The sequence below is a fragment of the Egretta garzetta genome, unplaced genomic scaffold (assembly GCF_000687185.1).
Source record: "Egretta garzetta isolate BGI_Z169 unplaced genomic scaffold, ASM68718v1 scaffold170, whole genome shotgun sequence".
Classification (NCBI taxonomy): Eukaryota; Metazoa; Chordata; class Aves; order Pelecaniformes; family Ardeidae; genus Egretta; species Egretta garzetta.
The window spans coordinates 922,332-941,474 of NW_009258380.1; the positions used below are offsets into that span (position 1 = coordinate 922,332).

General features: G+C 39.2%; 1 protein-coding gene across 1 annotated transcript in view; it reads left to right on the plus strand.

Moving 5' to 3' along the window:
- Positions 1–5,170: 5,170 nt before the first annotated feature.
- ARPP21 (cAMP regulated phosphoprotein 21) overlaps positions 5,171–19,143 on the plus strand; it is a 105,169-nt gene continuing 91,196 nt past the window's right edge. Inside the window, exons 1-7 of the mRNA XM_035896578.1 lie at positions 5,171–5,338; positions 6,163–6,204; positions 7,136–7,225; positions 11,364–11,514; positions 12,775–12,853; positions 14,170–14,229; positions 15,132–15,272. Coding sequence (XP_035752471.1) covers positions 5,171–5,338; positions 6,163–6,204; positions 7,136–7,225; positions 11,364–11,514; positions 12,775–12,853; positions 14,170–14,229; positions 15,132–15,272 — 731 coding nt within the window. The remainder of the gene's footprint in view (positions 5,339–6,162; positions 6,205–7,135; positions 7,226–11,363; positions 11,515–12,774; positions 12,854–14,169; positions 14,230–15,131; positions 15,273–19,143) is intronic.

Genomic DNA, 19,143 nt, shown 5'->3' on the forward strand with positions numbered 1-19,143 from the left:
GTTAAATCCTGCTCATCTTCACTGAGTCTTTGCTCATTTTTCTGTTCCGTGCTTTTTTGTCAGCTCTTCTTTTGAGTATAATTATTAAACTCTTGCATTAAATTAAGCATATGCCTTCCTACAGACTTTTCTTGGAATCTGCGTGGTACATGTTGTACGAATGTATGTGACCGTACACGCCTTCTTACACCCCTTTCTCTTTGAGCTCTGGCAGTAGCTGCTCAAGCTTGGTAGTACCCTCAGCTTCTAAAGTGAAAATCCTGTTAATAAAGAAGGCAATTTAAGAAAAAAAAACAGCTTCTATCCTACAGTGTATGCTGATCAGCTGGTGCTTATATATTCTGTACAAACAGATTGTATTTCCATTGAAGTGGTTCTACAAATGGCTTGGTGGGCACCTGTATTTTCTGTTGCATTGTGGTGTGTGATACTTAAGTTGCTTTAAGGAATTAGAGACTGAAATTTTGCCTCAAGCTCCTGTAGACTGCTTCTAAGATCCCAACACCCCTATGAAATTTTGCTCGCTTGCAAATGAAGAAGGTGGGTTTTGCCTAGCAACAAGCTTTGTGGCTTCTACTCAAGGATCAAAACCACAAGTGCATTTGTTCAGCCTTTTGCGTCATTTTGGTACTGAAGGTTTTGACAGTCAAATCATCGCTGACATTTCTGTTGATGTGCAAGAAAGAGAATAATCCAGTACGTTTTTCCATAGCAGTGCTGTCACTGCGGGACCGACAATAGTAGAAAGTGCATTCATCACTGAATAACCAGATATCCTGGAAACGCGCGAGCAACAGAGACTTATTTTCAATCAAAATGTCTCACTCTCAATGGCTATTTTCTGACTGATTCCTTTTCGCTGTTTATATTCTCCCTGAAGTATTTTATAGAAACCTGAGTCCCTTTTAAAATCCACCCAAACAACCAGAAGTGTATTTTACGTATTGTAGTATGTAAATGATTAGTCATCACTTGTAAATAGCCTAATGGAGGAGGAGGAGGAAATTTATACTGAGGCAAGGTGAAGAGCTCGATTGTGACTGCTCTGTGTCTCAGTTCTTCCTGCCCTTTTTTTTTCCGCCAGAAGATAATTATGAAGGAATTTTAAAAAAAATAAGAAACATTGTCACTGCAGGTTTGAAAAATGGTAGCTGCACACTGTAAGCTTGTTTTCCACTTGCTTATGTTTTCTTGGGGAAATTTATGGGTGGGGTTTTTTTTTTGTTGTTGTTTTAATTTAAGATTCTATAGTCTTCTCATACATTGCCAATGAAAAATGATGTTGGCATCAGAGATTTTAAGTGTAACAATATGGGGAATTCATTTATGAAGAAATATGTCTTTGGTAAAGCATGATAAGATTATGTTGAATATCTATGGCACAAGACCAGAAATGCTGTTTATTGGAGTCTTGGCAGATCTCTTTGCTTGCTGGATACGATACCCTTTGGTTGGTTGGTTTGTTGTCTGTTTTTTGTTTTGCTCTGTTTGTTTGTCTTATGAATAGTTAATTCACAACACATGGTAACGCTGAAGAATCCCGAAATAACTGTTTTGTGTCATGATTTTGGTACAAATACCTATTTCTCAGTTAGTTTTGGAGGGATTTGATTGCAGTGGTCTATCCCGTGGCCGGCTGTTTTCCAGGTGAAACTGTAATGCACTGTATTTCCTTGGGATTTTTGGTTGAGAGAGAGAGAGAGATGCATTTATTTTATTTTTTCCCCCCTCTCTCTTTGGGAAGTGTGAGGGAAAGGGTTAATGGAAGATGGTTATGAGGAAAGGTTTTTCAGTCGGTGGTTTATTCACTCTTTTTCTCTCTGAGTATTGGCTCCATGAAATACATTTGCGTGTGCTTGAGTGCTTAGGCATGTTTTTTCATATTGTTCCTCCACTCCCATCGCAATCCTGTAAGTATGTTTGTCAGTGAGAGAATATTTCTGAAAATGTCCTGTGAGAAATGCCAAAAAGCAAGTGGAAAGACTTACTTTGTATCATTCTGTACAGACATACTTTGTACAAATTATTAAGTGGTTTGAGGAAAAGAAATATTTTATGTATATAAATTTGCAGGCTGGCAGTGGTAGTTTACAGAACTGCCTGCTGGTCTCCCCTGTACGCCTGAGCTCCCAGAGAGAGAGCAGGACTTGATTTTTGTGAAAGGCTGAATTCCATTTCTGGCATGTGGAATTCAGCTTTTCTAATGCGGTGAGTTCCAGTGCGCTGCCACATACTGTACAGCAGTTGCAACCATGCACCATTTAAAATGTGCCTCGGAAACAAGGAGTCTAATATCAGAGCGAGATGATTTTCAGCTTTTTTTTTTTTTTTCCCCTCAAGTAGAATGATACGTTTCCTCCTATTTGCTGTTTTGTGTATCTGCACTAATTGCTTCAACCATGATTTCATGTGCAAGCCTCGAGAAGAGGTGCCTGTCGTATCAAGACAGTTCGGCACACGGCCATGGCTTGTAAATCAGTCCGACTCATCCCAAAATGCTACTTTTCTGTCAGATCAGCTCTTCAGCTGGCAGACACGGTCCTGATGAACAGCATAAATTGCACTGCAGAGGCAACTCTTTCTTCAGGTTTATTTTCTGAACTGTAACCTGGAGATCTCCTTTTGCCTCCTCACATAGTGCCTCTGAAGAAAGTTATTCTGGTGGCTGTTGTTCGAGGAGTAGGATTTCTTCCTTCTCCTCCTCCCATTCTTGATCATTTCAACTTTTATTCAGCTTATTAAATGAACATCTTGATTCGCTACCCTGGCAAAGGAGGTCACTTTCTAAAAGCACCCACCTTCTAAAAGCATGGGTGCTTGACTATTGAAATTTTAATTGGAGCAGAAGCTGTAGTTAAAAAGCAGGCAAGTCCTTTTTCCTCATACCCTCATTGATTTCTGTTGAAGCAAACAGATGAGCTTATATATAAATATGTATATATGCTTTTTTTTAATGAAAAGTGCTGGAATTCGCTAAAAAAGGTTAAAATTGAAGTGAGTAATCTTCAGTGCATAATGCAATTGTTAATTTTAGCTCCTTGCGTAGGAGCTGTTATGACTTGAACAGCCGGCTCCAGCCTTCATTAGAGAAGAAGCAGGCAGTTTTGAGACAGGTGGAGCTGGATCAAGCTGAGAAAGTGATTTGCTTGAAGCTGGTCATTAGTGTTAGAAATCTGGTCCTATCTATTGCATCCTTAACTTGTACCATGATTGTTACCGTTGTTATTATTTACTTTTCGTCTTTTTCCAGGTTGACTATGATCCGTCAAACTCTCTGAAGGACCAGCATGGAGATTGGCACTCTGAACTGTTAATGGGGACATGGGACTCACGTTGTCATTGATCATTTGTGTGGACTTAACCAGCCAAGAGCAACAGAAGACGCTAGAAAGACAGTGGGAATTATAGCAGTTTTTCAGGTAAATGGCTTCTTTGGTGCAGCTGATAAGCTGTGAGTGTAATTGGTTTTGCAAACACTGTGTAAACATTTAGATGAGCTGGGGCTGGTGGTGGTGGTGGTAATACGCCTGCGAAGAACTTGTGCTTGTGTGTGCATTGCTTGATGTAAATCCTTAACAAGTCAAGACCAGTTTCAGGTCTTGCCATTCATTGTGTTTTGAATTTTTAGCAAAGCGCTTCAAGTTTCAGTTGAAACTACAGAGTAGTCAATACCTTGGGACTGCCTGGGGAGGGCGGTGGGAGGAAAGGAGAACAGTCCAAACCTTGAATTGGCTTACTGTGAGCTTTATATTCTAGTCGGTTTATTTATGAACTGTGTAGCTTCATCCGCCATCCTTCTCAAATGGGAAGATTATGTAGGAAAGCTTTTATTAATTTATTTGTTTACCGTGTCAAAACAAAAGCAAAAATTAGAAGTCGTCAGTCTTTAAAACTCAGTAGGTCTTATTTTTTTCACTTAAAACATAGCTTAAAAAAATGAAGGTAAGTGATACGAGATCTGTTGAATGTTAATCACAAGCTGCAAAAAGAAACATGGCAAAGTGTGGTTTTGCTTAATAGCCACTGTTTCATTTTTGAGAAGTGGCAAGGTATTGCAAAAGACCCTTTCTGAAATAACTCCCTTTCTCAAATGCAGTTGTTTTTCCTGGAGATACTTCTTAAGCCAAATGGATGGGGAAGGAAAAGCTAAATTATTCATGAGTCTCATTTGACAATTGATCAGTGGGGGAGGCTGCAAGAGGGAGCTGGGGGGGGAAAGAGAGGGAGAGAAAATAATAATAGGCTTTACCTTTGAAAAGCGTTTAAAGCTTCTGTATAACAACCCATTGTGAGCTGAGTGTAAATTCAGTTCAGTTAAGATATCTTCATTAGAAATACCTGCCAAGGGCTTCCTGTAGGATTTTCATAGTGCTGGAGAGTGACATGGGGTTTGGGAAGAGGCTTAGGATTTTAATAATGGAGCTGTCAGTTTGATGCCTGAAAACGTTGACCCTGAGAGCTTTATTGCCGAATTTAGATTTCATATTTATATTGAATTATTATCTCTTCAAATATATTTTTTTTAAATTTTTTTTTTTTTAACTGGGAGTGGGCACCATGGGTTTCTGCTATATACAAAACCCATGGCTGAGTGCTGAAAACCATTGTTGATCGTGCTTGGTTTTGATTTCTGTTCGTTTTTTTGGTTTGGCTATTCTTTTTTATTAAAAAAAAAAAAAACCTAAAAAAAAAAAAATAAATCTAGAGGAGGGGAGCACTGAGACACCAGAGACCTGGAAGTCTGAATGGGTCCTTACTGCTGGGTGCTGCTGAGCTCCGTAGCAGAGAGTCCCTCACCATCCCTGCTGCACCTCTGCGCTCCTGGGGCTGGGCTGGGAGGGACGGGGCTGGGGAGTCACAGCATCTTACCTTAAATTTGCTCTCTGCCAAGACCGTTTAGATCAGAGCTCTGCTTGCTTAACATGATAAAATCCTGCTGTTATCCAATACTGTCGATTCAGTACCTCTCTCCAGCTGGGACATACATAGCTTTCCACTCCTGGGCTGCATATTTTGGTTTGTTTATCAAAGGAAATAGAATTACTTGGGAATAAAAAAATAAAAAAATAAAAAAATTCACCCCCAGTGTTTTTCTGTGTGTGTGTTTGTGTTGTGATATCTTGACCTTCCAGGTCACCAAATCTTGTTATTTTAATTTCTGTCTGGAAGAATGTCTGAGCAAGGTAAATTGAACCAGGAGACAGCAGAGGAAGCTGCAAAAGAGCAGGAGACTGCCATCTCCGAAGAGAACCAGGACAACTGTATCCTTAATAAATCTGAAAGCTCAGAAGTAGAGGAGAAGGAGGAGAAGCTGAGCGATGCCAAGACAGAGCTGCAGGTAAGACGGGAGTAGTGAATGGGCATGTTAAATATCAGTGCATTACCATTGCCTTTCCATTTCTATGATTCTTTTATTGCCTACGCTTCCCCTATTTTTTTCTCCCATAGTTTTGAGACTGTATTTATTTATTTAGTTAGTTTTATTTTGGGTCCTTTTATCTCCCTATAAAATAAATGTTGTTATTTGTTATACCTTTTAAGCTCTTTAGGCTGCTGTCCATGTTACTAATTTTTCTGAGAAGTTAATTCCTAGATGTCTGTGTTAAAACTTGGTGAAATATTTGACTGTTTTCCCTCTTTGGGGATTTAGAAAACTACCTTGATCTCATGAATTTACAGGTAACACTAATGAATAATTACTTAATGTGTGGTTTGGTTTGTAGGCGTTGCTGCCAACAAAAAGTTGTTATGCAAAACCTAGGAAAATAATTTGATAAAAAGATTTTATTGGATGGGGTTTTTTTAATTCTTTTTGCTCAATCAAATATAAAGGGGGAGACTGTTATTTAAGAGGAATTTGGAGGGAGGAGCATTTACTTAAGTATGCCTTTTCTTATATTTTTATTATATGCAAAAATACAGAACACTGTACAGTGTGGTTTTGTTGTTTATACCTGTTCTTAAAATTAATACAGTGAGCAGAGATGATTCTTGGTTTTCCCTGATTTCCAGACTGGGTTTGGGGAGGTGGTTTTTGCAGTCAGCAACTGATTAAAGTATCAATTAGGAGTGATTTAGTGTCTTTATTTATTGGTAATACTCGTCATGCACATTTTCCATTGAAGTGATAACTACTGCTCTTTTTTTTTTTGCTATACCCAGAAACGAGGTGCAAATCAGAACCAGCAGAAAAAGAGATCCAAGGTAAGGGTCTATCTCTGTTTGGAATTGCATGCCATAGTAGGATAAAGAAATTCAATGAAATGTTTGTCTTCAGTTAAAATGGTGGCCATTCATCACTTGTGTGGTGGTGGGTTTTTTTCTTGTTTGTGTGTGGTTTTTTTGGCTTGGTTTGGTTCCCCCCATAATCTTGTTGCACAAAGGCAGAAGTCGTCTTCTGGGTAGAATGTGTCAGGCTCCCCTTTATTTATCCATCGTATTTTTATGCTGCTGGGCTCGCCGTATGCTTGTGTTAGACAGCGTGCATGCTTGCGTGTGCCGCTGGGGAAACAAAAAGCTCATTTGTTTTGCTTTAGTAATTAACGTTTTTGTTTGAATTTTATTTTAATGGACTAATCTTGACATAAAGAAGTAGAGGATGACTTAGGTCCCCAAGGGGGGGAGGGGCGGGGAAAGGAGCTTCTAGGAACAACATCCCCCCCAGCCTTCTTTTAATTTTCAAAGTGCAGATCCATAAAACTTGCGCATTTTATTGTCCGTGTTCCTTGGCTATAATACTATTAGAAGAAGAGAGGGGCGGAAACCTCCCCCCCAAAAAAAACAACCAAACAAAAAAACCCCAAACCGAATGACAGAAGGAACCTTTGAGTTTAACTCTATGTTAAATTACCTTCAGTATTGGATTATCCGTTCTTTGCTGTTAACGATTTTTGGTGGAAGCGAATGAGCTGTAGCAGAAATGATTAAAAGCAAAAAGAAACCTACCACCTCCCCTGTGCGTCAAATGGCTTGTTTCTTAGAGTCCTTTTCTATCCTCATGGAAGGCAGATACAATTTTGCTGGCTGGGTGGGTAGCAGTTATTTGGCACACTTAAGGACAGCTGATGTGTGCAGCTTATGTGCCTTGGGGTCAACAGTAGTGGTCTCTGTTTTGTTTTCTCTTTCTCTTATTTAGTCAGGAGCTAAAGGAAAACTCGTCCGGAGTCTTGCTGTGTGTGAAGAGTCATCCCCTCGCCCAGGAGCAGAAAATATTCATGAAAATCAGGTATGCTTGCAATCACTGCTGTTAGCTTCATGTTTAGTTGCATGATGATGTTACTTAGTTGGGTATTTAACAATGTCTTTCTTGGGGGAAAATTTACATCTGACAGTGAACACTTTTTTTTTTTTAAATGAAATTATCTGGTTTAGCGTGAACTTTATTTTGAAAAAATAGTTTTATACCTTATCACAGGGTGTTGTTTGCTTTTTTTTCCAGACCCCCTGAAAATTTCAGCAAATGGAAAAGAATTCAAAAGAATTCAGATTTTAAAATTAAAAAAAAAAGTACCAAACAAAAAGAATATTAATAATGTTATTTTCTCTAAGGCTATCTCTTTCCAGGCTGCACCAGATACAGTTATGAATATGCTCTGGTTTCTGGTTCCTCTGAGACTCCAGTTCATATCAGTGTCCCCCTTCACATAAAATTCACAGATCCTTTGGTCTCTAAAATACTTTGTTAGAGCCAAGGGTGCCTCCTACTGAGTGGCATTTGTTTTCTAAACTCTTGGTGTAGATTTTCTGGTATCAAAAAGCGTGTATTTGACTTTATCTGTACTGGTAGTGTTGTATTCCCAGCACCTGGTAGAGTTCTGTCCCCTGCACCCCTCACCTCAGACAGTAATAGTGGTAGCAGTCTTTGTAGACTAACTTCAAGAAATACCCCAAAAAGCAAAAGTAAAACTTCAAATACTCTTCTTTGCTTGCCTGGTAAGAGCAAGGCTTAAAAAAACAAAACCAAAACAAAACCAAAATATCATGAGCACTGCCTATAATTTATGAGATGTTTGTGTGCAAATGAGATCAGCCATCGAGAGAGCTTGAGCAAGTGAATTCTTGTGAGCTTAGCACAAAAAATCACATTTAAGTGTACTTTCTCACCATTTCCTCTATTGACTTGAAACAAAACAAATCCAGCTCTCCTCTTAGCTCATAAGCATGGAGAGGTTTTTCTATTTTTTAAAAAAAATTTTTTTTTTCTTCTGAAAGACCAAAAACCAGGTTGTTTAGCAGGGGGAACGACTACATGTTCTACTGCTCTACAATGATGCTTATGCAGTAGATGGGCAGGTTGTTCTATCAGTTGTTCTGTTGTAGGTATACGCTTCCTGCTTAACTTGCGTTACTCAAGGTGTGTGGCTTTTGTTCTGCTTTCATTTGTATTTTCTATTGTTTAATGGAGAATGGAAAGGAAAATAATATAAAGAGATTGTATTAAGCATTGCATGGTAGTTTATAATGTACTGCACAGGACCTGTATTAAACATCTGAGAGACTGGCAGGTTTTGAGGTAAAATCTCTGCCCGGATTGCACCCCGACGCCAGGCAAAGGAGGGGTTCCTGTTACGCACAGCCTCTGGTCTTACCTGACTCTGACCGGCCGCGGTAAAGGTTTCTTTGACCATATCGAAACGTTCATGGGAGATAAAGTGCCTCCCTGGACCCCAGCATCCGTTTGCTAAAGATACAATTGGCTTGGTGTAATTCATTAGATAGGAATTGCACTTTTGCTGTCACTGACCTTTTACTGATGAACATGGCTCAGCTTTGCCATGCAGGCTCCTCCTTGGACTGGCTGAAGGATACAGCAAGTTTTGTGCCAGCTGAATTGCTTTCACTTTAGAGGAGAAAAAGCTCATTTTGGGTTTGTGGGGTTTTTTTGTTTCATTTTGTTTTTGGTTTTTTTTGTTTTGTTTTTTTATTCTTATTTTATCTTAATGGTTTCCAAAGCACAGGGAATTAATTACCAGAGAATGTACGGTACATTGCCAGAACTACTGAGTATGGATTGTACTGCAGACTTGATGTTTGTATTTATATTTGAATAGTTGCCTTCATTTTCCTGTATAGGGAAAAAACTTGTTTACCTGTATTACTTGATCTTGAACGCTTACCTGATGGTTCACTATGTCCTTACTTAAAAGGAATGTTGCCTTTAATGTTATACTATTGACCAACAAGTGTATTATTGCAATCTGAACATTTATTTTGTTGTTCACTATACTTACCTTGTATCAATGTATTTATTAACATTGTATTTTATTATTGAGAAAAATCAATAAAAATCTAAGAAAATATACAGTAGCTTGCTTTCACGACTCTACAGCCCCTTTGTGTGTTTCTTCTAGTGCAAATACATAAATATTATGTTGTTACATGTAAGAAAGTATCTCCTGTATGTTCATACGTGTGCTTACGTGTAAAGTCTGTCGTTTTTCTTTTCATAAGTGCATTTTTAACAATCACTGTGAAGGTTAGGACTAATATCCTGGGAACAGCATGGCCAGTTACATTTTTCTCCTGTTTCGAAAAGCTAGCGGCAGAGTCGCTCTGCTCCGGGCAGTGCGGGGAATCAGAGTTATCCTTCGGGGTCTTTTGGCAGTGTTTGATCCAAAGTTTGCTCTTTGAATGAGAAATGGAACTGCCATTTGAAGTGAAAGAAAGCAGGTGTAGCATTGGTCCTCTGAACGCAACTGAGCAGGTTAGCAAACATTTTTCCATGTACCCTTACCTCAAAGGATCAGGAGTTCCCACTCGTTCCCTCTCCACGCTCAGTTTTTGGCGAATCCTGTCAGCCAAAACTGGCAGAAGTAGGGATTAAGGATGGTAGTTCAGGTTAAATTTTGGCTCTGGGGCTTTGTTTCTCTTTGACAGTGCTTTTCATCTCGAGTCTTTTGTGCCACTTTCAAACGTCACAAAAAGTCAGTAATGATTAAGATGAGAAATTACCCAACTTCTGTCTTACTGTGGCATGTTTATGCTGATATCTTGTTCTGTTAGGATCTTGTCTTACATGTGTTGTGGTGGCCGATTTGTAATTCTTTAAAAAAATTCAGATACCTAAAATTTGTAATAAATTCAAAAGATGCTTTCAGTAAATATAATGGTCTGGCTGCTTAAAAATCCAAACCCTTACTTTAAAGTTTGGTATTAATCTTTTGGTATGCTAGTATTCTTTGAAAAATTGTGAAGGAAGGGAATTTTCTAGCATTCAAGAAACTCTGATTTCTCCAGTGTTGGTGAATTTTGTTTTCATTAACATGATGCCAAAAAATTATCAGGCATGCAGGACTCTCTTCTATTGAAGAAAACTGCATTACCAGGGAGTTTTGTGGCAGCTTAATTCAAATGTGCGTTTTTACACTACTTAAGCATACAGTATTATTTTGGCCTTTTTTGCTTCAAAAGATTATGAACACAGAAATATATGCTTCCTTCAATTTTGTCCAACCAGATTGGTATTTCTTGAAATACATAAATTGTGCCATGGTAACTTCAAAAGAAAATAATTTGTATTTTGTTAAAACAAAGCCAATATAAAGTAATGTTGTAAATGGGAACTAATAAGTTCTTTAAAGCAAATCAGAAAACGCAAACCAGCTTGAATTCTCAGTTTTAATTAAGTTTTTAAAGCTGAAGCATGCTTTCAAAGGGGCTCAACATCTCTGAAATAATGAATTTTTGAGGATAAAACTCGTGGTGCCTTCGAGAAGTTTACTTACCACAACTTGTTTGAAAATCACAGCGCACATTTCACCCCTTCTGCTAAAGGCATGTCTGTAAATATATAAAGTACCTGATAAGTTCGTAAGCCCTCTTGTATACTGCTGAGTTTATAATTTGCTGGCACTCATCTACTATCAGAGCCTGAAAGCTGAGTCTAGTTGATAGTGCGCTTACATGTGCCAAACAGTTCATATGAACCTGCAGGATTTTTTAGTGGGGGGGGGAAAAAAAAGTTATATTTTTCAGACATCGATCCATTGGTCATCATTTAACATGTATAGTATTGATTAAATTGTAGAATTACTTAAGAAAGCCCATATAAAATGTTTTTCACTGCTCTAATAAGCCTTAAGTGAGAATTACTAAAGTGTAGAATAATATAGAGCCTTTAATATAGATAGACTCAAAATTTATACTATTCAAATATTAGGGAAGAAATACATTTACCACTAGAATTTGGCCTCTAAGATGTCGTTATTCTCCTGGAAAAAAATAATTTTTCAAATAGGAAAGAAATGTATCTGGCTTCAGCTTTTCTAGCTGCACATAGTTTAATGCAAATCTCTGTAGGTTGGAAGCCATGAGAAGCTTACTGAATCTGGCCCTAAGTTTATCTTTCTTTTTTTTCCCAACAGGACTCAATCCAACTACAGCTTTCAAGTTTTCCTAGCTTGCAAGAAGAAGATAAATCTAGTAAAGATGACTCCGAGAAAGAAAAAGAGAAGGATAAAAATAAAGACAAAGATAAAAACGGTGAAAAAACCAAGATCAGAATGTTATCAAAAGGTGAACTTAAAAGTATTTAAACTGCTGTTGTTACTGTTATAAAAATATATGTTTTTGTCAACGTGCATTTCTTTATTTGTGTATAAATACATGTAGAAGTGTTTTCATGCATTGAGAAAATTCAGAACCTGAAATGCGTATGCATGAGAGTGGTTTTGTTTTCATGCAAACATCAGGCTTTGAAAGTGGAAAAAAAACTTCCAAACTGAGGTTTCGTATTAGAGGTTATTAATTTTCTTTAATGTAAAATCATTTTTCTGAATACTTAACCACGTTGGTATAAACACATACATATGCAAGTATATCTGTGATTATATAATAAGGTAAGTGTAAGACTACAATTTTTTCCTCCATTAATGATAATATATTGGCGTATGTCACTTGTGCGACGTAGGCAGTACAGAGTAACCCTCTTCGCTATTGCTCCTCTCATGCTGTAAGGAAATCCATCCATGGCCTTTACCCTGCGTTGCAATCAGCTATTATCACCTACTAAGGCTTCTTCAGAAAAGATCTTGTATCTAAACTTGGTATCTTTTTAAAAAATCTTTTTATTAATCCGTGGTATAAAGCTGCTGTGCAATCTCTCTCAAAAAAAAAATTGTTGCCTACCTGGGTGTGGATCCGCAGCTGGTGTGAATTGTCAGTTGGCTTCAATGGAGCTCTCACAGTTCACGCCAGCTCGAGGATCTGTGTGTACTTTTGAGTCAGACGATATAGCAATGCTGAGAAATTAATTCTGACTACTGTCACGCATCGCTATTACCCGCCCACTCGCGGCCGTCACTGGATTTCAGCCTGTTCATGCAAATAGAATTCCCACTGGCACGATGCCTCATTTGCTGTGTGTACAGCATATATTAAATGATGCAAGGAGACATTGATGAATAAAACTTTTCTCCTTTTTTTTTTTTTTTTTTTTTTTTATTTTAACATTTTATGTAGTAGTTTAAAGGAAGAACTTGATAGGGTCTCGAGTGGCATTGAAGGTTTCCCGTGATTTTCAGATGACTAGCAGTTTCTGTCAGTGTCTAGTATTGGTGCTATGTTCTCAGCAGAATGGCACAGAGGAACCATGAACTTCCATCCAATGCTTCTGAGCATAGATCTTTCCTGGCTGAACTCCAAATGAGTGTTTTCTTTGAGAGTGTATGCTTTCAGATTGTTGCTGTGGAAAATGGATTTTGATTTATAGCATAGCTTAATCGTAACTGTTGAAATGAAATAAATGAGCAGGGGGTGTTTGTTTTTATTTTTCAGATTGCAGTCAAGAGTATACAGACTCAACAGGCATAGATTTGCATGAGTTTCTCATTAACACATTAAAGAATAACCCCAGGTAGGTATTTTCTGCGTTAGAGCTGGCACTCCTGAAATTAAAGCTGGCAGTCTTTGAGTTCCTGTAACTATACACTGTGTTTTATTAGTTCTGGAGGTGGTTATGAGGGCAAATGTAAAGGAGGTAGGCTGCTAACTGAGCAAAAAGCTATAAAAAGTCACCAACTTCTACTCCTCCATCCAGTCACCCATTGCTTAATTTCACTTTCAGCGACATCTGGTCTTTGTCCTTACCTTCGCGTATATAGGTCTACATGATATTAGCAGTAATATATTATAACCATTGCAGTTGGAGACTTGTATATGAACATTAAGTAGCTGTCTTTTGGCAGTGCTGTACACAATTAAAATCCTGTGCACAGTGCCAAATTCTGCTCTCCGAATTCCCGTAGTTTTCGTTTGGAGCAGCAAGCTCATCTCGTCATCAAATTTGCCTCTCAAATGTCTAAGGAAGGATCTGTAACATTTTTATACATTGTGATTTTCAATGTTCATTTCAATTGAATCTGATAAGTAGATACCACATAATTCTGCAATTATAGGAGAACTAGGAATAATTGGGTACCTAACAGCTTGCAGAACTTCTTATATAGATGATGGAAGGTCCTCAAATTGTTTTATCTGCACAAAATGAGAAAAGAACTAAGGAGTGATGGACTGTGTCAAGCTTAGAAAAAAAAGTATGTGTGGAAGTATGCTGGGGAAATTTTTCAATTGTTTTGGCAGGAGGGGACAGGGGGAAAGGAACATCTGAGACTTTATAGTTGAAAACGGAGCATTTTGACTGAGGAATGCTGCGGCATTGCCTCCTGGGAGCCATAGTTCAAAGGCAGTGTTCTCCATTGTGCTCTCTAACTAGATGAGATGGGCCCAGTCTTCTCGCCTGCAGATCAATGCCTCATGGAAGATATGTCTCAGACAAAATGTTGAAAATTTCAGTGGGTAGCAGCTCTTCGCATGAAAGAGCTATGTTAGCTGGAAATCTCATTTTCCCTCAACAAAAGGGTGAAAGAAGGACCAAAGCTATCCATAGCAGTCAGAGTCTTTCTGTGCGAGGTGTTGATCACAGCCTGGTGTGGCTGGAAGCACTCTCAGACCATAGTTGAGCTCAAGGAAGAGTCACGTATGCCAGCGAAGGTGCAGCAAAGCAGGCTGCAATCTTCTCCAGATGTGCCAGGGCAAAGCACGTTTCATTTTTAATCAAGGTGGCTGACACTGCTTGCAAAATTGCCTTACAAACATTGATGTATTAATTTTTTCATCTAAAATGTCTATTAGATAGTTGATGCTACAAACGCTTGCATTTCTTTTTGACAGGGACAGAATGATACTCTTGAAAATGGAACAGGAAATTATTGATTTTATTAGTGACAACAAGTAAGTCAAGTTCCACACCTGGTTACTGAGTCACGTGCACGTGTAGCGATGCGAGCTGTCCGAGGGATGCACTCACATGGAGCGCGGTGCTCCTGAGCGCTGTTGCTGGTGTGCTGCAAGATCAGGCTTTTATTTCCCAATGCATGGTGGTACCGCTTAAAATACGGTAGATGTACATGAAAACCTTTTGCTTTTCATTGCATCCTAATTGCACTGGCTCTGCTCACTTAGGTCCAAAAATAGAATTGAAGCTTTCAGCGCAGAGGATGATGAAGTATCCCACCTCATGGGTTTCACGGTGTGCTATGTTATTCTAATGAGTTAGAAAATAAAACTGGACTTGGGTGGAGGGGCTCTTTCTGCCACGTGCTCTTTATAATAAAATGTTTCTGCCGCTTTAAAAAATAGAGAGTCAGAACAGCAGCAGAGGAAGAAATTATGCTGATGGGAAATAAGCATTTTGTCAGTAGGAGAGAAAAAAGGAGTATTTTCCAAACTAAATCTTTCCAGCATCGCTCTGCATCTGCCCTCTGGGAGAAAGGCAGAAAGCTGTTGCCAGTATCTCAGCAAATCTGCAGGATTGTTTCTGCAGGGAGCATGAGTGTGTGTGCGGGGTGAGGGGACGAGTTCTTCCCAATATACAGAACTCTCGGTAGATATCATGAAGCGTGAGCTTTGTTTGTCCCAATGTAGTGCATGGAAATGTGCTTATTCAAATATCTAAAAATAATTCCTTTCTTTTTTCTGCCTTCTTGTAGCAAACAGTTGTACGTAAATGCACAAAGGAGAAGTTTTCAGTTAGATTTCTGTCCACTGAATTATCGACTGTATTGCTATTTTCATTTAATTATAGCTCAGAGGGAAATGTAATTATCAATGCGATTTGTTTTCTTTTTTCCCAGCAATCACTATAAAAAGTTCCCTCAGATGTCATCGTATCAGAGGATGTTAGTGCACAGAGTGGCGGCTTACTTTGGAATGGATCACAATGTGGATCAGACTGGAAAATCTGTAATTATCAACAAGACCAGCAATACAAGAATGTAAGTAGCAACACTGTTGTGTTTTTCCTTGTTCCCTTTCACAAGAGCTGGTTTGTACCATGACTGCGTGGTGTGGGGGTTTTGGGGGATTTTTTTGGTTTGTTTTTTTTTTTTGAATTTATTTTTGTAGCAAAAGTGAGTGCTGTTTATTGCTTTCTAGGGTGGGAGGAGAGGACAGGGCTGCATTGTGAGGTTATTTAAGGATGTGAAGATGCATAAGGAGAAATCAACCCAATGTGTTTCTTGCAAGAAACTTAACACCAGATCTCGGAATGTTACTTTCCCTGACTCCTTAGTGCCATCACTTTGCTACAGAAATGAGCTTGTTGCTTTAGATGTCACCTGATACCATACGGCTATGTTCCTAAGTAACCCAGGCATATCTGGAGGATTGCCTCTTCCCTTGTTTTGGCTCTCCCTGCTTCAAGAGTAATTTTCTGCCCAACCTGATTATTTAGGATTTGGTTCCCCTCCACCACCTGCCACCATTCATTCCCTTTTCCTCCTCTTGTCTCCTCCTGGTTCCACTTTATTTTCTCTTCAAAACGCATCGTTTGACCACAGAGTTTTTCTGGGATATAAATTCCTTCTGATGGTTCGAATGCATTGCAAAATTCCTGGTAGGTTAAACTTGTGCTGGCATGCTTTATACTCTCCTCCATGAACCTGTATAAAGCTACCAAAAGCTCGATCTGAAGTTCCTTGGCTAATTCAGCAAAGATGCAGTCATGTGTCCTTGCCTAATCAGCATCACTTGGGCTGCCGAGTGCCACGTGTGTATTAACAGTCATGGAACCATAGCTGCTGCCGCCTTCTTTACCTATGAACTACCTAATGAAGAGGAAGTAATTACAACTGGGTAATGAAGTTTTGGTATCTGGTACTGGAACAAGAAAGCCCCATTTGAAAATTGTGTACTTCCTGTATTCAATTAGTAGGAGAAATAAAAGCATTTATTTCGCTTACATATCCAGTAGTTAAGAGATTTACTTAGATGCAGTTGCAGAGTATTTTTTTTAATGTTATTAGCTTCTCCTGTAAAAGGCTAGAGGGACTACCTAATTTTGCCAGATCAAAACCTGAGCCAAACGCATTCGTATTTGTTATTTCACCAAGCCCTAAAAATCTTCCGTGTGCAAAGTAAATTTAAGATCATGGGCAATTTATTTTGAGATCCTTTTCATGGGCTATCCCTGAGATACTTGGGCATCTGTAAAACAACGCTTAGACATTAATGTTTTTAAAGGTTTGAATAAAGCGTGCACTAACAGTCTGATTTTCAGAAGTCAAGAGAATTACAGTAGCTTGATAAAACTAACACTCAGACTCTTAAGGCTTAGCCTCAGGCTCTGGTAATACCTGCCCCTGCGAAAGGGCTATGTTTGGGTATGAAGAAGAAAAAGTTGGGTATGCAGCAAACTGGTGTTCTTTTTGAGCTGTAAACAACAACAAAAAACTAGTCTCTTCTTTAAACAAAACACAGTCAGTCATATTTGAATGCTGTTTAGGCACTCCTCTCTCTTTAGTTCTCCCTTTTTCCTTCACATCTGTGTCACCTTTGTAGTGCATCAACTGCTACAGATCTTTCCTCACGGCATTGCCTTCTCCTGGTTGACTTGATGGTGTGAGAATGTCATATCAGGTATCTGGTAACACCTTGCTCAGTTGTGTGGCTGTGCATCACAGAGATGGGTAGCACTGGAAGTGCTGTTGGAAATGCTTGTGCAGCACTTCTGGAGAGGATGTCGAAGTCGTCTTCACCGGTCAAAGCTTTATCTGAGTGCTGTGGTGAAGCTGTGGCTTCTTGCGTGGTGGGACTGAGCAAAGCGAGGCTGTTCAGCCAGGCATGAACTGGCATCCTTGTGGGCAAGCTCAGCGGGCAGAACATTGCAGGGGTCTAACAGATCGAACAACCCTTTCAGCTGTGGTCTTGCAAGCTGGAGGTGAGGCACAGAGCCAGACAAATTGGTTCTGACACCATTCCTGTGTTGATCTTCCATAAATAAACACAGGGCTTTGCCTCTCTGTTGACTGCGAGTGCAGCTGTTTTGCAAGCACCACACAAACTGCAGATTTTTTCCCTTCTGCAGTGATTTGATAGTAGGTAACTGGATTATATGAAGCTCATATTGCATCGTGGTGCTTCCAGTGTGTTATTTACATTATTTTGATACTGCTGTAAAATAAAGCTTTGTAGAGGTAGCTCTGTCTTTTCATAACTGGAGGAGATGGCATGTTTTTTTAAAACCTCCCTGGCTCTGACAGAAAATAGATTGTTATTATCCAGCTTGAATAAGGGCTGATGAGATTTTATTATCCGCAGCAAATATTGTGTAAGTTCCACATCTGAAAGCGTCGGATGTGATTTCATGTGTTCTGCATTTCAGTACTCTCAGAGGAGACTATTTTGTGCGGTTCAGAATCAACACCAAATACTGGGAATGTGTTGACTCTGTTAATTACTATTTGGACAGTATCCAGAATACCGGAGAATCTGGAGAGTGGCTGAAATGCTGTTTCAACATGGTTATGCTGTGCTGTAAGCCTGAGCCGTGATAGTATTATGTGAATTTATGGAGAGGCCCCATAGACGGATGTTCTGAAGATTCGCATTTTGACAATAAATAACCTCTTTATGGCATATGATTTCCAAAGTACTTTAGCTGCATACTGTGCAGAGGGAAGAATATTCTTGCATACTCAAAAATTCATAAATTCTGCACTAGCTGTTACTTCTGTGTGTGCGTGCCTGTTTGGGAAGAGCATATGACTCTGTGGAGTCGCCGTGTGGGCTCGAATAAGCACCACTGTGGCTTATTTCTCTGGCTGAGTGAGGGTTCGTGTCACATCTCTGCTCACGCTTGCAGGTGATGAGTTGTTCCCTGGCTCCGGACAGTGAGGTGCATTTATTCTGTTCAGCAGAGACCTCTTGTTCTCACTGCCCGCGGGGTGCTTGCAGGCACAAGTGTCAGGAGAGTTAATGGCTTTGAGATGAATGGGATTGGTTGGGAAAATCTGGTAATGACGCTACCTTAGAGGTGCCACAGTACGAAGTAGGGTCTGTCAAACGGGGGCCAAGGGTATGAATGGAGTGGATGGGGGCATTTCATTTCTTTCATCAACTGGCCATCTTAGGGCAAGATATATCCACTTCTGTGTACCCGTGCCTATAAAAAATACCTGCTTTTTGAGGGCTTGGACTTCAAGAACGTGCTTGTTGAAGAGGTTGCAGCTGGAAGGAGGGCTGTGGCTTCTCTGGTCAACCGTGCGGCTTTACGGAGCGGGGAAGACGGTGGTGAAAATGCACTAGGACTTGAATCTCTCCAGGATTGCAATCCTGGAGCTTTAGTGAACTCTCAGTGAAGGCTCTCTTAAAAATACAGTCAGACCATAATGACAATTTTGCAGTCTGAAGGCTGTTTATAATGAGGACCTTAATCTAAGGTGCCTTTTTTTAAATCTTATTGGAATGTGAACAAGTCATACCATTCCTGAAGCTTTTTTTATTAAATGAAATTGTAATAGAGAGATGACCTCAACGACCCAAATGTTTGTTAAGCTTCGTAAAGTTAAGTCTCTATACTCTAGCTCTCATTACAGAAGAGCGCGTTTTAAAAACAAATTATCTTTCCATACGATTTTTTGAAATTAAGGCTAGGTTAAAAAAGAACAACTTCAGAAAATAAATACCATTCTTCATGTTCTCGTATTTTACAAAGTCCTGCCTAACTAAATTGTCCAACTTTAAAAATCTTATTCTCAGCAGTATACATGAGAAAAGTTAATCAGAAAATGAGGGAGGGTTTTTTGTTGTTTTGTTTTTGTGTTCAAACAGCTCAAATACTGCTTAAAATGGGAAGTCTGCTTTGTT